Here is a 15,281-nt window from a genome sequence, read left to right as displayed (position 1 = left end):
TGATCCTACGACCCTGAGATCCTGACCTGAGCCAAAACCCAGAGTCGGACACTTAACTGACTGAGCCACCCAGGTGCCCCTTTTTAAAATTTTTCTAGTGTGGTCCTCGTCAGATTGTCGATCTCAACCTGATTGTAACTTCTGATGATGCAAGTATCTTGCCTTCCTAACCTAGACGGCTTCTGCCAGCTGGTTACCAAACGACATCGCCATTTTACAACAGGAACTCAACACAGAAGTTATGATGGAAAGCCATTTTATTTTTCCCTAAATTTTAAAAGACTTGAAGGAAAACGTTTAGTACCGTCATGTCACCCTGAATGCCAGCAATACCGTGACTTTCATACACACAGGAAGCCAGGGCGAAGTCCAGTCAGTGCACACATCTCTCCATGGCTCTTCGAACAGTTTTGCATGAACAAAATTTTCTGCCATTTTGCTTTAGCAAATAGCAACATAATTTAAAACTTTCATGTCTCCTATGTGACCCCTAAAATCCAATGCTATATTTATTAATACAGTTAGAAAAATAAAAGCCTTAAAAAATTCATGGTATGAGTTCACGGTGCTAATCACATCATCTCTTCAAATGTAAGATCATTTTTAAAACTCCTACGTAACAACCTTCTGGTTTAATTTGAAAGGCTTAAGACTTGAAATCTAGTAAGACTGTTAAGTCAACGTACACATCAATTATTTCATTTTTACTTGTCCTGGGAGAGTTAACTCCCATTGTCCACTGAATGAATGCCTTTCAAACATTAACAAATATATTACAGTATTTACAAGCATTCTTACCTACTCTGACACTGGTAGAAAGTTAGGCTGTGGGGAAGGAATGATCTCCCAGTGGGGCAAGCTTGTGAAGTCTGGGACAAAAGAACAGGTGCTGGAGGACGCGCCAAGGGCTGCTCAGGTGAGCAAGCGAGCTCTCAGACACATCTCCTTCTGACCAGCTAACCACAGTTGTTGTTGGATCGGGTGGAAACGCTGAATAGCCGGAACATGGGGGGAAAAGGAATACTGCGAAGGTCTGTTATTTTAGTAGTTAGGAAGAGGAAGACAGGCTTAAGGTCAGACTAAGGTTAACAAGGGTAACACCACGCTCCATAAGCTGTTAGTGAATTACTCTCTGGGAACTACCTAATTTGGTTGAGGTGTTGGGTACATGTCATGGATACGGGAGAAACTGTTGTTAAGAAATTGTTTTGGCAATAAAAAGTGATGCAAATTCGATTTCTACGTTTTTAACTGTGTCACGGGTCTTCTTCTCACACTGCGGACTGTCTCATGTCGACCTACCACTCCCTTGACAAGCCTTGTTAATGCTGCTGACGGATTCACGTTCTAATGCTCTGGTAAGAGACCATAATGCCCTAATCAGCCTAGACAGCATCATAAATCTGCAGGAGTGAAGCCGAAGACTGAGATGGGCTAGATATCTGCCTTGTGAACGTGAATGAAACTCTCACTTTAGGGGCTTAGTTTCTCATGTTTTAGGAACAGCAGTAAACTAGTCATTATTTTAAAGAGCATACTATCGTGGGTCATGTCTATATACATACACAAACACCATTCCCTTTCCCAGTCGTCATTTTAAGCCCCAAACCTGGGCCCTTATTGGGTGTGTGGCTTCCACCAAACCCTCTGGGGTATAGAGTCCAAATAGTCCTTGGAAAATTTTATAGGTGAGATTCACCCCATATAATGTTTAAATATTACATGAGAGTCTTTAGAATAATTTAAACATGTGCAAAATCAAGAAGGGTTCTCTGGTGGCCCACTTTTACATGCAAATACAGACGAACTGTTAACATGCATTATTTTAGTCAATCGGTAAAGTTTATTTCATAAGTATAAGTAATTTTAAGCCATTTACTAAATTGTAAATTTCAATCCATTAAAAACTACTACCAGAGCAGTTCTGAGGTATTACTGTTAATCTAATATAGAAATGTTACTATACTTTGATGTGGAATGAAATGCGACTGCCATGCCTTTTATTAAATGGTGCTGTTGCAGTGCTGACTGCAGATGGGTCCTATAGCTTTTAGGAAATTCTTGTGCGTGTGCATTAACTGATTTTCCAAACATCAATGGCAATTTGATTGGTTGGTCATTTCTACGCATACTAAAATAATAAAGTACAGCTCCTAGCATGGGACAAACAAGCTGAGAAATTTCAGGTATACAGTGCTACCCTCCAACCGGCCTTCATCGAAAACCCACCCTACTCATTCCAGTCGTTTACAAGGAAAACTTGTGCAAAAAGCATCCAAAAAGTCTATCAGCAGGTTAATTTTCTTGTAATTTTAAAAGAACTAGACAATGTTTTTTCCCCCTTAAAATTCATCTATAAAAATAAATAAATTTCAGTTTGAGACCTTAGGTACCAAATTGTGGCTTAATTTAGTTGTGATGGCTAAGACTATAAAGTTATGAAAAATGCAGTGGAAAACGGATGAGCTCCAGCTCATTCCCTGCAGTGTGGCAACGGCTGGCACCTATGCTGTCACATCCCTTCTCATAGTTAACCAAAATACACTCGACTTCTTGATAAACTTTAAGCCTTCCTTTGTCCTGAAACTCCCACAAAACTTTAATTCTTAGACCTCTGTTACAAAACTACAAGTACCCATAATACATTCAAGATAGGGAATGAAAACCTGTCACCCGCTCCGAAGACACTGATCCATTGCACCGGGGCAAACACAGCAGCTCAGAGGAAATGGTCACCCACTGGGGTGTACAGCTTATCCAGATGTTTTGCACTAGAATGCAGGCATGAAGTCCCTCCCGTAGTCTTTAGCCCAGAGCAACAATAATTTAAAATCAGTTTGATAGTGTGAGCAAATCCTTCCAGGTTTTGTGCCGTGAGATGATGCACGGCCTGGCCCGACGACTCCAGGTATCTGGGATGTGGCAGGGCCCGGCCACTGTGTCCGTTAGATAGGAACACTGTCCGGTGGAAGTGCCAATATGACTTACTGCTTAGAACTGTGCTAACATCGACACCTTCGTGAGGCTGATTTCTCACGTCAGAAGCTTTTTGCCTTAGTCAGGAAATGATCTGAAGAACAGTAAGGAACCAAACTAAGGAAAAAGTCTCTGGCCTCCACATCCACACACAAAAGCAAGTTTCAGACCGTTGTTCTCTCTTGGTGCGAACAAGCGACTGGCTGACCTGTCACGTACCATCAATCGATATGAACACAGCATTCAGTCTGTGGAACAACGTGATGCAGCAAAAACCTGATCTAATGCGAATTCAAGCCTATTAACTAAGACCACGGCAAGGAGAGACAGTCCAGCTCAGTGTTCTCCCGCGCTAGTGCCGCCTCTGAACACAAAGCGACTGAAAGGCACAGGCTCAGATTTCATTGATAGTCCTCTCCGAAGGGCAGTATTCCGAGGCGCCCGGTGAGGACATATAGAAAGACTGCGTTTTCCTTTTTAACCGGGCTCTTTTGTTGGCCAACACCAGGCTGCGCCGGCTCGAACTGATGATTTCCGAAATAAACTTTTTGCAGTCTACACACACCTCCATAGCGCTCCAGTCCTCCATCAGCTCTTTGGGAAACTGCAGCTCTTCTTCTGATTTGTCCACAGACTTAGATTTTGAGGAGAACCTGGAACAACACAAAACGTTTAGAATACCCAGTATTGTTACTTACAGTTCTACTGCAGTACTAAGAAAATACGTGCAGAAAAAGTAAATCTGTTGCCAAAGCATTATGGAATGGGCGAGTCGCCTCAGGTTCTTCCAAAGGAAGAACTTCTAATTGGAAATAAAATTCAAAATATTTTTTTTTTAAAGATTTTTTATTTATTTATTCGACAGAGATAGAGACAGCCAGCGAGAGAGGGAACACAAGCAGGGGGAGTGGGAGAGGAAGAAGCAGGCTCATAGCGGAGGAGCCTGATGTGGGGCTCGATCCCAGAACGCTGGGATCACGCCCTGAGCCGAAGGCAGATGCTTAACCGCTGTGCCACCCAGGCGCCCCTCAAAATATTTTTTTAAAAAAGAAACCAGGGAACATGTTTTATTAGGAAATAATAATACTGAAAAAAAAAAAAAGAAATAATAATACTAAAAACTCTTAGTATCCCTTCCAGAATGTTTGGAAAAAAAGCAAATTTAGAGTATTCACCTGAATACCATACATGATATACGGTGGACTTTAACAACGAAAACGAATCAAAGTACATGTTGCTAATGTCCTATCGATAATTCAGAAGGGACTTCAAGTTCTTTCTCCAGTGACCCTGCATCAGAGTTGGTGACACGAGTCAACTGTAGATTGTAGGGCGAACTATAATAGTAAACGGAAGTCAGTCGGTCTTAATCCTGAAAAGTTACCTGTGGACCAGCTTCCTCAGCATTTTTGCATTTATCAAATGTACCTTCCCCTCTCCAACAATTCCTCTATTTGGGTGACTAATTACCTGGATTCCAGAGAGCTGGAGTTAACTAGATCAACATTGTCATAAATGTTTTGGTAACTTTTGGAAATAACTAGGAATCATCTACTCATGGACGACTTTAGTGAAACCAAACAGGAACTTAAGTTTAGAGTAAGTACAGAAAGGAACAACAACGTGCCCCACAGCCTTGAGCTCACAGGTGACGATCCACAGTCGGAGGCTATCATGCAGCAGCAAGCAGTGTCTCAGAGCGGAGTCGGCGGCCTGGGGGGGCCACAGTGCTAGGCACAAATCACCAGCTGGGCTCGCGGCTTCCCTGCCTCACTGCCCGCAGCCGCGGAGTGCAGGAGTAGCACTGTCCAGCACCCAGCACCAGCGCTGGGCTCCCTCCCCGACTGGGGGCAGCTGGTGTGTAAAAAACCCTCACTTTTTCGGCCCTGTGAGTGTGTGAACCAAGCTGGCCTGACCTCCTTCTGTCCTTCCTTAAAGACCAACAGTAACCTTACTCTGCATTAAATGCAAAGGGACTGGGACGCCTGGGTGGCTCAGTCGGTTAAGCGTCTGCTTTGGGCTCAGGTCATGATCCCAGGGCTCTGGGATCAAGTCCCACATTGGGCTCCATGCTCGGTAGGGAGACTGCTTCTCCCTCTGCCTGCTGCTTCCCCTGCTTGTGCTTTCTCTCTCTCTCTCTGACAAATAAATAAGTAAATAAATAAATAAAATCTTAAAAAAAAAAAAATGCAAAGGGACTGATATTCAGTCAACTTTTTTTTTTAAATTGCCTTAAAGCTTTTGGCATAAAGCTTTATTTTTGCTGTATTTACAATAAGAAGATAAGCCAAAGTGATGGCAGACCATTGGAAACCTAGAACTAAACAGATTTGCTTTTAAAAACTAAAGAAGAAAGATTAGACTGTAGTTACATGCAAATTTTCAACCTCACTGAAAACATGGTCAGCTTTAAAAATGACTTTTTAAACTTATGTTATGTTAGTCACCATACAATACATCCTTAATTTTTGATGAGTGTTCCATGATTCATTGTTTGCATATAACACCCAGTGCTCCATGCAATACGTGCCCTCCTTAATACCCATCACTGGGCTAACCCATCCCCCCACCCCCTCCCCTCTGAAACCCTCAGTTTGTTTCCCATAGTCCATAGTCTCTCATGGTTTGTCTCCCCCTCTGAGTTCTCCCCCTTCATTCTCCTAATATCCTCTATGCTATTCCTTATGTTCCATATATAAGTGAAACCATATGATAACTGTCTTTCTCTGCTTGACTTATTTCACTTAGCATAATCTCCTCCAGTTCCATCCATGTCAATGCAAATGGCGGGTATTCATCCTTTCTGATGGCTGAGTAATAGTCCACTGTATATAGGGACCACATCTTTATCCATTTGTCTGCTGAAGGGCATCTCAGCTCCTTCCACAGTTTGGCTATTGTGGACAATGCTGCTATGAACATTGGGGTGCATGTGCCCCTTCTTTTCACTACATCTATATATTTGGAATAAATACCCAATAGTGTAATTGCTGGGTCATACGGTAGCTCTATTTTAAACCTTTTGAGGAACCTCCATACTGTTTTCCAGAGTGGCTGTACCAACCTGCATTCCCACCAACAGTGTAAGAGGGTTCCCCTTTCTCCACATCCTCTCCAACATTTGTTGTTTCTTGCCTTGTCAATTTTTTTTTTTAAATGATTTTTTATTAGGTATCTCAAGGTTTCGTTCCCCCTTCTGATTACCCCCCCTTTCTTTATCCCTTTCTTCCCCTACCGATCATCCTAGTTCTTATGTTCCATAGATGAGAGAAATCATATGATAGTTGTCTTTCTCTGCTTGACTTATTTCACTTAGCATTATCTCCTCCAGTGCTGTCCATGTTGTAGCAAATGTTGAGAACTCGTTCTTTCTGATAGCTGAGTAATATTCCATTGTATATATGGACCACAACTTCTTAATCCAGTCATCTGTTGCAGGGCATCTCGGCTCCTTCCACGATTTAGCTATTGTGGACATTGCTGCTATGAACATTGGGGTGCATATGGCCCTTCTCTTCACTACGTCTGTATCTTTGGGGTAAATACCCAGTAGTGCAATTTGCCTTGTCAATTTTTGCCATTCTAACTGGTGTAAGGTGGTATTCTCAGTGTGGTTTTGATTTGAATTTCCCTGATGGCTAATGATGTTGAACGTTTTTTGATGTGCCTGTTAGCCATTCGTATGTCTTTTTTGGAGAAGTGTCTGTTCATGTCTTCTGCCCATTTTTGACTTGATTATTTGATTTTTGGGTGTTGAGTTTGAGAAGCTCTTTAGAGATCTTGGACACCAGCCCTTTATCTGTAGTGTCATTTGCAAATATCTTCCCCCATTCCACGGGTTGCCTCTTTGTTTTATTGACTGTTTCGTTTGCTGTGCAGAAGTTCTTTATCTTGACGAAGTCCCAAAAGTTCATTTTCGCTTTTGCTTCCCTTGCCTTTGCAGACGTGTCTTGAAAGAAGTTGCTATAGCTGATGTTGAAGAGGTTACTGCCTTTTTTTTCCTCTAGGATTTTGATGGATTCCGGTCTCACATTGAGGTCTTTCGCCCAATTAGAGTTTAATCTTTGTGTATGGTGTAAGAGAATGGTTGAGTTTCATTCTTCTGTATACAGCTGTTCAATTTTCCCAGCACCATTTATTGAAGGGACTGTCTTTTCTCCATTGGATATTTTTTCCTGCTTTGTCGAAGATTATTTGACCATGCAGTTGAGGGTCCATTTGTGGGCTCTCTATTCTGTTCCCATTGATCTAGGTGTCTGTTTTTGTGCCAGTACCATTCTGTCTTGGCAATCACAACTTTGTAATATAGCTTGAAATCAGGCAACACGACGTCCCAGCTTTGGTTTTCTTTTTCAACATTTTGTCGGCGATTTGGGTCTTTTCTGGTTCCATACAAATTTTAGGATTGTTTGTTCCAGCGCTTTGAAAAATGGCATTGGTATTTTGACTGGGATGGTGTTGAAAGTATAGATTGCTCTGGGCAATTTTAACAATGTTTATTCTTCCAATCCATGAGCATGGAATGTTTTTCCATCTTTTTGTGTCTTCTTCAATGTCTTTCATCAGTTTTTTGTAGTTTCTGGAGTATAGATCCTTTACCTCTTTGGTTAGGTTTATTCCAAGGTATCTTATGGTTTTTGGTGCTATTGTAAATGGAATCGATTCCCCAATTTTCCTTTCTACAGTTACACTGTTAGTATATAGGAAGGCAACTGATTTCTGTGCTTTGATTTTGTATCCTGCCACGTTACTGAATTATGAGTTCTAGTAATTTGAAGGTGGAGTCTTTTGGGTTTTACACATAAAGTATCATTTCATCTGCAAAGAGAGAGAGTTTGGCTTCTTTTCCCACTTGAATACCTTTTATTTCTTTTTGTTGTCTGATTGCTGTTGCTAGGACTTCTAGTACCATGTTGAACAACAGTGGCAAGAGTGGGCATCCTTGCTGTGTTCCTGACCCTAAGGAAAAACCTCTCAGCTTTTCCCCATTGAGAATAGTATTTGCTGTGTGCTTCTCATAGATAGCTTTTATGAAATTGAGGAATGTTCCCTCTATACCTACACTCTGAAGAGTTTTAATCAGGAAAAGGTGTTGTATTTTGTCAAATGCTTTTTCTGCATCAATTGAGAGGACCATATGGTTCTTGTCTCTTCTCTTATTAATGTGTTCTATCACACTGATTGATTTGTGAATGTTGAACCACCCTTGCATCCCAGGAATGAATCCCACCTGGTTGTGATGGATGATCCTTTTAATGTACTGTTGGATCCTATTAGCTAGGATCAGATTGAGAATTTTGGCATCCATATTCATCAGGGATATTGGTCTGTAATTCTCCTTTTTGAGGAGGTCTTTGCCTGGTTTTTGGGATCCAAGGTAATGCTGGCCTCATAGAATGAGTTTGGAAGTTTTCCTTCTGTTTCTATTTTTTGAAACAGCTTCAGGAGAATAGGTATTATTTCTTCTTTGAATGTTTGGTAAAATTCCCCTGGGAATCCATCAGGCCCTGGACTCTTGTTTTTTGGGAGGTTTTTGATCACTGCTTCAATCTCTTCACTGCACGTAGGCCTATTTAAGTTGTCAGTCTCTTCCTGTTTCAGTCTTGGTAGTTTATAGGTCTCTAGGAAGGCATTCATTTCTTCCAGGTTGCTTAATTTATTGGCATATAGTTGTTGATAATAATTTCTAAAAATTGTTTCTATTTCTTGGTGTTAGATCTCTCCCCTTTCATTCACAATTTTATTAATTTGGGTCCTTTCTCTTTCCTTTTGGGTAAGTCCGGCCAGTGGTTAATTGATCTTATTAATTCTTTCAAAGAACCAGCTTCTAGTTTTGTTGATCTGCTCTACTGTATTTCTAGTTTCTAATTTATTGATCTCTGCTCTAATCTTAATTATTTCTCTTCTTGTGCATGGCTTAGGCTTTATTTGTTGTTCTTTCTCCAGTTCTTTAAAGGTGTAAAGTTAGTTGGTATATTTGAGATTTTTTTCTATTTTTTTGAGTGAGGCTTGGATGGCTATGTATTTCACCCTTAGGACTGCCTTTGCAGTATCCCATAGGTTTTGGACCGATGTGTTTTTGTTCTCATTGGTTTCCATGAATTGTTTAAGTTCTTCTCTGATTTCTTGGTTGACTCATTCTTAAGCAGGATGGTCTTTAGCTTTCGAGTGTTTGAATTTCTCCCCAATTTTTTCTTGTGACTGAGTTCCAGTTTCAAAGCATTGTGGTCTGAGAATATGCAGGGAATAATCTCAATTTTTTGGTATCGGTTGAGACCTGATTTGTGACCCAGGATGTGGTCTATTTAAAAATAACTTTTAAAGGACACACAAAAGTAATCATTTCTAAAGTAGAAAAAAATGATGACATTCAAATATGCTTCAAGCAGTTAGCCATGTTCCCTTGTCAAGTTACCTTTAAGAAGTTTTGGAGACCTGTGTGCAAGTCAAAACTATATTAAAACCAACCACCCAGCCACCCCAAACCACCCTGGGCCCAAACCCTACCTCGTCAGCAGTCCTCAAAAGTAGGATTCTTCTTTTACAGAGGATGATCTGAGGTCCCAGGCCCCTTGCTTACCTGGCAATGCTCCGGAGTGGCCGATGGTGGCCAGTGGTAGGCTTTTCTGGCCTCATGCAACTTTCCCCTCTTTGCAAGGCAGAAGGTCCCAATGAAAAGATGGGAAGAGTGGAGTATGGTTTGGAGGGCAGCCGCATCTATTACCCCAAATAAAACCAAGAACGATCAGTACTGTTAAAGAGACAGACTCCTTAAAATTAACACAAGTTATAATTTCACCAAGCTTAGCTTACCTTTTTGCAACACTGTGAACACACCGGCCTGTATACAAAATCAGAAGTGTTACTCAGCATGACACCATAGACACGACGGCTAAGTCAGAGAAGCCAATGGCTGCGTGGTTGTGACTTTCTATAATAAACTGCAAAAACTCTCTGGTTTTTCTACCAGCATGTAACGAATTGATACAACTGTGGATCATCAGGAAGACAATCTGTAACCTTAACTCTTACGCTGTTTCCTGTACAAGGATCAACTTACATCTGTCTGGGATTTTCTTACTTGTCTATCCAGGGATCACATGACAATCACACCTAAATTTTTTCTGTTCCAACTGGACATATGGTTATTAGAGTGATCTTAGTTATGTAAATGAAATACATGTGGAGAAACATCTTCCAAGTTCAATTCCGAGTAACTATTTGCTCTACTCTTTTTTTTTTTTTTTTAAGATTTTTATTTATTTATTTGACAGAGAGAGAGACAGCCAGCGAGAGAGGGAACACAGGCAGGGGGAGTGGGAGAGGAAGAAGCAGGCTCCTAGTGGAGGAGCCTGATGCGGGGCTCGATCCCAGAACGCCGGGATCACGCCCTGAGCCGAAGGCAGACGCTTAACGACTGAGCCACCCAGGCACCCCTGCTCTACTCTTTTGAAGAAATCAGTTATTATTAACCCCCAAGCATGGCACAATCTGATAATGGGTTGGGTAATCTCTAATACAGTTCCTGTGTAGGAAAATGATTCAACTACGAATATATCGATATTTCTTTGACTACGGTCATTAATTACAAAAAACCTTACCTCTTACAGAACTGACAGGTATAAGACCAGGTGAAGAAGGAAAATCTCCTGGTTCGGCAACAAAAGCAGAGCTAAAAAAATACAAATTTAAAGGGAGAAACAAAGCATTGCCAGCAGTTAATCTCCTAACTTACACATCTAAATACACTTTACATTTATATATTGGGGAAGTTTCGCAGACAGAAGGAAAAAGGGAATTCAGAAACCCTGTTTTCAAGTTTGCCTCTGTGATAATTATAATTTGGCTCTGTATTTAGTTATAATTCCACTCTTAAAAGGTAGTAATACACCATAGCTCTCAGAGGCTCACCATCATGGAATCAATCTGAAGAAGGTTCTGAGACAGTCGACAGTCTCTTTCTGAAATATAGTTTCTTTACAAGCCTTTAAAATGCAGACACGGTTTTATGAAGACATGCCATTATTTATTGTGGTTGTTTTAAATCTTCCACAGTTTTTTATTTCTCAGGGAGAAACAAAAACACTTTTTTTTTTTTCTTGTAAGCAAGGCAGAATAGGAATTGTGTATTAGAGAATAAGCCTCTTACCTCCTAAAATCCCCTACAAGTCCTATACCATCTGGCTGCCAGCAGACCACTCCCTCAGGAGACCAGACCATTCTTCTAACCCTGCTTATCAACCAACTTGAAATAGCTCTACCTTTCCTTTTTTCAGGGCGGTGTAGACATCTTTATACTGTTGGTATTTTTCCAGCTCTGCCTTCACCAGGACCTGACGAATATGCATCACTTCCTCCACAGTGAGAGCTAGGCATTCCACTGGATAGCAGAATTCCTCCTGAAATTCGAAAGTCCACATGAATGAGAAACTCCCACCCCCTTTTTCTGGCATTGCACAATTTCCCTTCAGATCAGACACCTGGTTAGTAGCTTCAGAGAAGAAAAGAGGTTTCCCGATAAACACTGGAACAGAGCCGGCTCACTCTGGGGACCACATCATTTCTAATTACACTAAGACAACGATGGCAGAAAACTTTTGGGGACCATGTCAAACACCATAGCCTACTGAAATTTCCAGGAAAGGAAAGTTCCTCACATTTGGGTGCATATTTTGCCTCAAGTTTCTATTCCATTAAGCACAGCTATGGCATCTATGCGTTGAAATGTTGAAGAAAATTTTCTTGTTCTAAACCAAATTGATGTGAGTTTTCTCTTATGATTATGCAGACACTCCTTCCTGTTGTGTTGTGTACTATATGCTAATAGAGAAATAGCAAATCTACAACACTGGTACTGTTTAGAAAACTGGTCTGTGGTACCCAGAAGAGCCAAAAGAAGGTGGTTAGTAATTTATACTGAGAAGCATTATTTAGTGGTAAGTTACATCAGCACATCGTGAAAAATCCTAATGGTACGAGAGGAGCTGGAACATGTAACTACTGGAACCACCTCTCCAGGCTGCCCCCCAGTTCTCTGGATTTCTGTTGTTACTTTTAAACAACTGCCGAATACACAGTCAGCACTGAAAAGACGTGGAGAAAATCTTAAGAATTTCACAATAAATATTTATGCCGGCTGTCTTATGTTAATGGTTTCCCTAAAAACAGCCGAGGAAGATGTTGATGTAACTGATCCCACTGAATAAAAGAGCCTCACCCCCATCTGCTCCCCACCCGGCTCTGCGCTTGATTGGTGGGTCTAATAGAAAGACAGAACGGTCTTGTGCATTCTCACCCTGCCAGGCTTCACAGGGGCCATTGTGGTGCAGGGACACTGAAACTTAATGTTCTCAGTACAAACACATTATAATTCACTCCCCCACACACACAATAGCATTGCTCACAGGCATTCTGGAATCAAACAAGCCAAATGGGAAAGCACATGACTATGAATGCAGTCAGTTTATGGAGTTTTAACATTCAGTTCTGTCTTTCAATCAGAAAAACAAAAAACAAATCTAGGTTGCAAACTTGATAAACATTAGCATTTACTAAAAAAAGTAGTTTGAAGAACTGCTTCTTACTAACAATCAATACAAAATCATCTCTGTTCAGGTTGACTTGAAGAAAGTTAAATTTGCTTAAAAATGTTTTTGGGAAAAAATCCTGCAATTGAATTTTTAAGAGGAAGAGCTTACTTAGTATCTGGAGGGTGGGAAGGTAGTCTGTTCAGGAAGATTATATCATGTGGTCTAAGATGTCTAAAATACTTTTTAAAAAAATTACCATCACATAATTTTCTCTTTCAATGGGAAAAGCTTTCAAAGATAACAGGATTAAATGGGCTTGTCCAGTGTCTACTCTGTTTTGCTCCACCCTGAGAAAATAGCCTAGTGTCAAGTGGGAACAATGCACTGCCTGTGGTTAGGTTAGACCACTAAAATTGTGCATGAGATAAGCATTGTTGGCTGCACACGTCTGAATGATGACTTTTCTCAGCTTTTAACACATTTCATAAGCAGCTTTCCTTTGGTCTTTTTTATTCATTAGTGATGAGTGTGACTGTGGTGCATTTCTGACAGCCAACTATGTGGCCGCGGAGCTAGAACAATCTAAGTTATGAATCTAGCAACTGGCCAGGTCCTCACTACCTGAGATTGGTTGCTGTGCAGGTGGGAAGACAGCAAATAGTGTCAATTTAGTTAACTTTACAACTAGGGCTGGTAAACACTTCTGGTAGATGGGAATCCTTTTTATTTGCAGGGATATCCTAGCACACACAAGAGACCTGACAGGTGTTATTTCCCTCTTAGTCTTACGTCACAAACGGACTTAGTCAAGCATACTTTCGACTTACTGCTTTGAACCATATGAAAATCCAGTACTTCGTAGGACAGAGTAAGAAATTGTATGTGTGTGTGTTCTTGTCCTTTTTTAAACTTTCAAGTAGATTACTGTTGAGTAAAATAATTTCCATTGGGTCAAATGCTAATGTTTTAATTCTGGTGCTTTCCCAAGGACAACAAAACTTTAATGCAACATGAAAGAAAATAATAAATAGTTACTAGAATTATTTTTCATTATTTTTTTTTTCGATTGAGAAAAAATACTAATTCAACAGCCCCGAAGCCAAATTAAGCCTTAGCCTTAACAGATCTTGCTGAGATGCTAATGCTTCACTATGCGAGGAGCACTCAGGCTTTAACAGTGAGTGAGAGCTTTACACTGGGCTTGGTCACTCCTCCTTATGCCCTGAACTCTCTGTCAGAGCCAGACACGGACTTTAAAATCCGCCTGCTTCCCTGTGCTTGAATCTCACTCCTAAATTTAGGAAAGGGAAGCTAAATCTGAAAGAGTTTTAATAAAGATTCCAATATGCTATAGGAGATGAGCCTTTAGAACTTACTTCATATGTATGTCACTAAAATCACTAAGCTTTTTATTCAATATTCTGGTTACATTTACCATTTAGAAGGGTCAGAGTTAGGGAGCACTGGAATTCCAGAGCATAATGTAGACTCTGGTTTCTGAGTCACAGAGAGAATGGGAATATGCATACTTTATACAGTATTTTTAATGAGCAAAAACTTTGTAAGTAGCATATATCCGAAAATTATCTAAAACCAACATTTTCTTGAGTTTTTAATAAACCCAAGGCAGATTTAAATTAAAATAGCACCTATTAAGTTTGATTACTCTTCTCTTTTTTCAAGTTCAACTTTAAAACTCAAAGTGAACTCTTTGCCTACAGTAATAGTATAGCCTTAGTAGACAGAGATCTCTGTTTGGGGAGGATTGATAATAAAAATGAAAATGCCAGCAGATCTTCGGTAATAGTAGTAAAAGTGACAGGAGTTAAAATGTCATCCCTGCACCTGACCATGTACTGCCCAAAGGGCCAGATCTAAAATGGGAAAAAGAACAGAGATCTATCCTCTGTTTCATGACAGTAAGACGAGAAAGGAATTTGATGTATTTCATTTACATTCAGTGTCTCTTTCCCAAACCAAGATGGGAAATAAAGATTAACAAAGAAACCAGCTGCTGGTTCATTTGTCAAGGATAGGTTTAGTAAATAAAGGACCTAGGAGAGCCAGGACCCCGTATGAGGCGGAACAGGCCACGCAGCTGTAAACACCGGCAGCGTGGCGGCAGTGCGTGCTGCTCTGGGGGCAGGGGAAGCTTTCAGCATAGTTCGAGAGCTTCTTATTTCACTGGGGTTTGGCAGGTATTATATTTTCTTTAAAAAATATATTCTGCATGAAAAACTAAAAAATAATGAAATGCATAAATTTAAAATATTTAAAATAACCCCATTAATAAAAGGAAAACTTAAAATTTCTACAGAGAAGTGGGTTGTCATAAAAACCACTTAACACCCTGACCCACACAACACAGCTCTGTGAAAGATGCTGGGGAACAGAGAGATTCTGAGCCCAGGGTCGGTACATGCTATGGGTGCACAGCCCCTTGGAGCCCATGGTGGGGTGTGCAGGAAATGGGGAATGACATGGTTCCATGGGTGGGGGAGTCCCCGTGGCTATGTGGCCTGGCAGAAGGCTGCTCTGTCAGCTGAGTGAGGGAGCAAACACTGTTCCGATGGCGGGAAGGCCCGGGGAGGAGAGCACCCCGCAGGCTGCCGGGGAGTGCCTCCTGCACACGGAGAGGAGATGGCATGCCTCCTGCTGTACAAGTGGGTCGCTCACAGGTCCCTCTAATCTGATGCTGCATTTTGAGTTTGTTGTCCTTTCAAGGTCATTTTCCTTTCAACTGAGATCATGGTGTCATCTATGCATCCTACAAAA

At 40.9% G+C, this 15,281-nt stretch overlaps 1 protein-coding gene across 2 annotated transcripts in view; it reads right to left on the bottom strand.

The window, feature by feature from the left end:
* Positions 1-239: 239 nt before the first annotated feature.
* The window catches only part of SPIRE1 (spire type actin nucleation factor 1), a 206,452-nt gene continuing 191,410 nt past the window's right edge, over positions 240-15,281 (bottom strand). For both annotated transcript variants that reach the window (XM_040619622.1, XM_040619623.1), the window contains 5 exons: positions 11,238-11,375; positions 10,578-10,648; positions 9,790-9,817; positions 9,557-9,693; positions 240-3,629 (listed from right to left, as the gene is read on the bottom strand). In XM_040619622.1, coding sequence (XP_040475556.1) covers positions 3,371-3,629; positions 9,557-9,693; positions 9,790-9,817; positions 10,578-10,648; positions 11,238-11,375 — 633 coding nt within the window. In that variant the 3' untranslated portion in view covers positions 240-3,370. The remainder of the gene's footprint in view (positions 3,630-9,556; positions 9,694-9,789; positions 9,818-10,577; positions 10,649-11,237; positions 11,376-15,281) is intronic.

The sequence above is a fragment of the Ursus maritimus genome, unplaced genomic scaffold, assembly GCF_017311325.1.
Source record: "Ursus maritimus isolate PB19 unplaced genomic scaffold, ASM1731132v1 scaffold_33, whole genome shotgun sequence".
Lineage (NCBI taxonomy): Eukaryota > Metazoa > Chordata > Mammalia > Carnivora > Ursidae > Ursus > Ursus maritimus.
This window is presented reverse-complemented; position numbering and strand designations above follow the sequence as displayed.